Below are 6,000 nucleotides of genomic sequence, written 5' to 3' on the forward strand. Positions count from 1 at the left end.
CTCACAAAGATCTGTTAATGTGTAAGAATATTTCATGGTTTTCATCAACAGAACATAAGAAAAAGGAGAAATAATCACAATATTTACAGGAACAATTCCATAAGACAAATTAATACAAGTATGAGATCCGTTATGCAGAAAATTTGCTTTTAGTATGCTGTAGAGAGTAATATTCTAGATATTTTGCAGTTGGTTTCCTTGGTTTCTCCTTGGGCAAAAATCCCCAAAATTCAGAGTTCTCAATAAAAAGCCTACAAAAATCGAGTGATACTGGAAAAAACGATTTGGGGTTTTGCTTGATTTTATCGTGTTTTTCTCCCATCCAATTAAATCAAGCTTTTTTAATAATAAATAAGGTCAAATTGTGGATTCTAGTTTGGTCGGAATTTTTTAAATAAAAAAAATAAAAAAATCGGATTTTGATAAATAACCCCCTAAATGTTGTATTATTTTGGAAAATGTTACGATCATTTTACATATAAAAAGAACAATTTAAATTACATGTATTCATATTTTTTTAGATTGTATGTATAAAAACATTGGATTTTTGATAGAAATCCAGTTCCACCAGTCTTGCTGTATAGTCATTTTTATGTTGAAAAAATGCTTGATGCATTGAAAACTGTGTGTGTGTGTGGGGGGGGGGAGGGTATGGGTGTTAAAGATGTGTATGCCCTTAATGCAAGCAGACAGACAAAAGGAATTAGGAGGGTGGCAGCACTCAGGAGGACCAAGTGGGCCAGATAAGAAGTACAAAGACAGGAGGCTGTAACTGAAAGGACAACAGCAGATATGGTTTCCACTTGTTGTCTTTTGTTCATCTAAGGTCGGGGGGACACTATCATAATGGCAGTTTCTCTTCAGACTAATCCCCAATTTTTGAAGTCTCTATTTCTTCCCTGCATTCAGTCAAAATACTGTTACTTAAGCATTAATTTTTGTGTGCCACCTTTACTTTAGTTCTCTTGTATTCATGCCACTTTTACTTTAGTTCTCCTGTGTTCATGCCTCCTTTACTTTAGTTCTCCTGTATTCATGCCACCTTTCATTTAGTTCTTTTGTGTCCATGGCCCTTTTACTTTAGTTCTCCTGGGTTCATGCCTCCTTTACTTTATTTCTCCTGTGTTCATGCCACCTTTACTTTAGTTCTCCTGTGTTTATGTCACTTTTACTTTAGTTCTCCTGTGTTCATGCCACCTTTCATTTAGTTCTTTTGTGTCCATGGCCCTTTTACATTAGTTCTCCTGTGTTCATGCCTCCTTTACTTTAGTTCTCCTATAATCATGCCACTTTTACTTTAGTTCTCCTGTGTCCATGGCCCTTTTACTTTAGTTCTCCTGGGTTCATGCCTCCTTTACTTTAGTTCTCCTGTGTTCATGCCACTTTTACTTTAGTTCTCCTGTGTTCATGCCACTTTTACTTTAGTTCTCCTGTGTTCATGCCTCCTTTACTTTAGTTCTCCTGTGTTCATGCCACTTTTACTTTAGTTCTCCTGTATTCATGCCACCTTTCCTTTAGTTCTTTTGTGTCCATGGCCCTTTTACATTAGTTCTCCTGTGTTCATGCCTCCTTTACTTTAGTTCTCCTATAATCATGCCACTTTTACTTTAGTTCTCCTGTGTCCATGGCCCTTTTACTTTAGTTCTCCTGGGTTCATGCCTCCTTTACTTTATTTCTCCTGTGTTCATGCCATCTTTACTTTAGTTCTCCTGTGTTCATGCCTCCTTTACTTTAGTTCTCCTATAATCATGCCACTTTTACTTTAGTTCTCCTGTGTCCATGGCCCTTTTACTTTAGTTCTCCTGGGTTCATGCCTCCTTTACTTTAGTTCTCCTGTGTTCATGCCACTTTTACTTTAGTTCTCCTGTGTTCATGCCTCCTTTACTTTAGTTCTCCTGTGTTCATGACACTTTTACTTTAGTTCTCCTGTGTTCATGCCACCTTTCCTTTAGTTCTCCTGTGTCCATGGCCCTTTTACTTTAGTTCTCCTGGGTTCATGCCTCCTTTACTTTAGTTCTCCTGTGTTCATGCCACTTTTACTTTAGTTCTCCTGTATTCATGCCACCTTTCCTTTAGTTATTTTGTGTCCATGGCCCTTTTACATTAGTTCTCCTGTGTTCATGCCTCCTTTACTTTAGTTCTCCTATAATCATGCCACTTTTACTTTAGTTCTCCTGTGTCCATGGCCCTTTTACTTTAGTTCTCCTGGGTTCATGCCTCCTTTACTTTATTTCTCCTGTGTTCATGCCATCTTTACTTTAGTTCTCCTGTGTTCATGCCTCCTTTACTTTAGTTCTCCTATAATCATGCCACTTTTACTTTAGTTCTCCTGTGTCCATGGCCCTTTTACTTTAGTTCTCCTGGGTTCATGCCTCCTTTACTTTAGTTCTCCTGTGTTCATGCCACTTTTACTTTAGTTCTCCTGTGTTCATGCCTCCTTTACTTTAGTTCTCCTGTGTTCATGACACTTTTACTTTAGTTCTCCTGTGTTCATGCCACCTTTCCTTTAGTTCTCCTGTGTCCATGGCCCTTTTACTTTAGTTCTCCTGGGTTCATGCCTCCTTTACTTTAGTTCTCCTGTGTTCATGCCACTTTTACTTTAGTTCTCCTGTATTCATGCCACTTTTACTTTAGTTCTCCTGTGTTCATGCCACTTTTACTTTAGTTCTCCTGTATTCATGCCACTTTTACTTGTGGTCTGTGCAAATTGGTCATAACAGGCTTTACAGGTGATAGGTGCATATGTAATCATGATGAGCAACATTAAATACAGTATGCCCCCATGCCTCTCAAACTTTGCTAGTAAAGGGACACCATTAGCAAAAAATAATATTTGTATGTGAGTCTGACAACGATGTGTAATTAGAAAAAATATAATCATCATTTGGGCTGAAGAAAATAAATGCAAATAGGGGTTATAATTCCTTTTCTCTTTTTTCACAATTTATTTGGAATGCATTTCCTTTCGCATAGCTAGATTTAATAATAACCATAGTTAAACAAATGCTACATTGTTACATATCTGATTAAAACAAAAACACATTATTCATTCCATTTTCACCCTTCACCCGATCAATGGTAATACACTGATCCAGAAGGCAGGGAAATCCCATCAGTAGATCTTGCCAATTTCCCTGAAGAGTAGGGAAAAAAACCTTGTCTCATAAATAGCAATTGTACTGTCCTGAACTGCTTGCTCTAATGTCATGATGGTAAACCAAGATATTTTGCTATTTCAAACTTTATTTTAGGTCTACCATATTATCATGAATTAATTACCCTTTTCGTAATAATTCTGTTTTTTTTACAAACACATCATATGTATTCTGATTTTTTTTTTAAATATATTATCAATTTGACTTTCATGCATTTGTATGGTTTATACTTTATAAGTAGAATGCTCTGCATGAAGAGTAATTGCTGCAGGTGTTTGTCCTATAAAACAGAGTGGAGACATGTTTTGTTGAAGATGTCTTCCTTTTGCATCCTACCTACTTCGGCACAAGAATTACATAGTGCCAGTGGGTGCAGATCACAGTCAGAAGTGCTCTCTGCTTGAATACTCACATCCCTTAGTGCAATTGCACTTCTGTCTGGGGTTATAGTAAATTACACCTCTAGTGGCTGGGAATAGGATGGATAAAATGGGAAAGTCTGGAGCAGATTTGCCAGATAGTAGGAAATTTGTCCAGTCTGGATGAGGGCTTGCATAAATGGTTTGAGACAGAAAGGGGAATTTGCTATACAGAAAGAAACAGCAAGTTTACCCCAGAGCTTTTTTTGAAATAAAAGAAGTATCAAAAGTAACACCTAGATAATGTGTTCAACCAGCTGGTAGGATATTTTTTCCATCTACCCCCAATAATAGTTAAGTATGATAAGATGTAGTGGAATATGTATTAAACCTTGATTTTTATGGTCGAGTTTTTAAAGGGGAAAATTCAAATTTTTAGTGGCAAAAAAACTTTAATATTTAAAGATTTATTATACCCCAAACCTGCCAAAAATCCAAATCCAAAAATACTCCAGCTAAAACCTGTCACGGTCATGAAGAAGACTGTGGCAGATGTCCCTGAAGATCCTTGACATTGTGACCTGCACTGGTTTTCAACAGGATTTTCAGGTGATCCAGAGTCAAACTCAGTTCTAATTGTCGCACAATTTTGTCGAGACTTTTCCTGCACCCACCTTTTCAAGCCGATTTTTTGGTAAATGAGTTACATTTGTGGATGGGAGTTAGGTTGACTTTGTTTTATTTAAAACATTAGATGAATTTGAGTTTTAGTAAATACCTCCCTTAATGTTAATACTATGGGTTTTTATTATATCAATATGAGGGGGGGGGGCAGCACCAACTAGTTACACCATTGCACTAAGCTATTCAGAAACCCTCTGGAATATATAATATTTTATCTTTGTACCTAAGAGCGTGTGGGAGATAAAGGGAACATTTTTCAGGTCTTTGCTGGAATTGAACCTAGTACACCAGTATTGCAAGATAGCAGTAATGACCATTGAACCTCCACGATCCTGTATATGTTGAGGTTGTAGAATATTCATCAAGGTTACAACGATGCAGTAATATTAATTGGCAGAGATTTTTCTACAGCTTAACAGCAGAGATAAAAAGTGCATTACATAAACAGAAAAATATAGTCAGTGCAGAACTCTTCCAGTGGAGGCAGCTATTCCCAACTTAACTTCCTCAAAGAAGGAACATGTCCAAACAACTGTAAAAACCTAAAGGGAAACATACACAAAATTGTACTTGTGTAATAAATTCTAGAATGAATATGGGGAGACATGCTACAAAAAAAGTGTCCAAAAGCTACAGGCCGGGGGTTATTATTCTGAATTTTAAAAACTTTAAAAAAAATTTAACATTTTTTTGTAGGAAAAATAAACCTACATTTATTTTACCCAGTGGATGGAAAAAAAGTCAGGATCTGAAAATCCGGCATCTCAGACCTACTGAGGTTGTATAAAAGTTAGTCCGAAAGGTCCCGATCCTATTTGAAATTTTCTGTGGTCTGCGCTGGAATTACCCAGAAAATCCGACTATTTCAGACTTTTCAGGCAAAAATCTGAAAAATTCTAGCTTTTCTGGGACAAGCCAGAAAACATCAAGCAATTCAGGAAAAACGCAGAAAAACTCGTTCAGGTTTTCCATCGATTTTATCAAGTTTTTTCCTGATCTGATTAAATTGTGCTTTTGTATAATAAATAAGGTCAAATCATGGATTCTAGTTTGGTCTGACTTTTTTTTTTTTTTAATTTAAATACTCATAAAAATTCAGATTTTGATAAATAAGGCCTGCAGTGTTAATCTAAATACATGCAGTGTGCCTGGGTACTCACAAGAAATATAGAATTTAGCAGCGTATCTCAGTTCCCACTCGTGTCAGTTTCATATATGATGCCGAATTAAAAAAAGAAAAATATATTGTATAGCCGATTCCACTAATGGCAAACATTTACTCACAGATACAGGATGGGTAGTAAGCGTATAGATATGCAAAAAATAGATGCCACACATCTGCTCAGATTTTCCCCAATCCAATTGAAGCAAATTCCAATTGGAGCACTGAAAATTACTTTAAAAAAGCTACATACACCTTACTCCAAGCCGCTTCATAAAGATTACACCTCAACTTCTTCAGGCATAGGTGGACATGAGGCTTCCACATGTGTTCAAGGCCTCAAAAGGAACCTAGTGATGATGTCATCAAGTAGCACACAGCTTTATAAGGAGGCACTACCTTGAAGCAGCCAACATGGATACTGTAGTACCCTTAAATAGTCACTAGATGGCATGAACCAAACATACACAATACAAATGTAGAATCATTCACAATGTTCTTTGGATAAAAGTTCAAAAACAGTAAAGCAATTTACAAAACCACCCCAAACTCTTAAATAAGGTTCACTTAAAGCAGCATGATCTAGTCTTTATTGAGACCGACTGGCATTGTGTTTATTTTAAAAATCCAAAAAGTCTCT

General features: G+C 36.5%; 1 protein-coding gene across 1 annotated transcript in view; it reads right to left on the reverse strand.

Annotated features, from left to right (window-relative positions):
- The window catches only part of LOC121402945 (mucin-5B-like), a 50,179-nt gene extending 44,438 nt beyond the window's left edge, over positions 1–5,741 (reverse strand). The window contains exon 1 of the mRNA XM_041589954.1: positions 5,614–5,741. Within this exon, the coding sequence (XP_041445888.1) occupies positions 5,614–5,635 (22 nt within the window). The 5' untranslated portion in view covers positions 5,636–5,741. The remainder of the gene's footprint in view (positions 1–5,613) is intronic.
- Positions 5,742–6,000: the final 259 nt, after the last annotated feature.

This window comes from Xenopus laevis, chromosome 4L, assembly GCF_017654675.1.
Source record: "Xenopus laevis strain J_2021 chromosome 4L, Xenopus_laevis_v10.1, whole genome shotgun sequence".
Lineage (NCBI taxonomy): Eukaryota > Metazoa > Chordata > Amphibia > Anura > Pipidae > Xenopus > Xenopus laevis.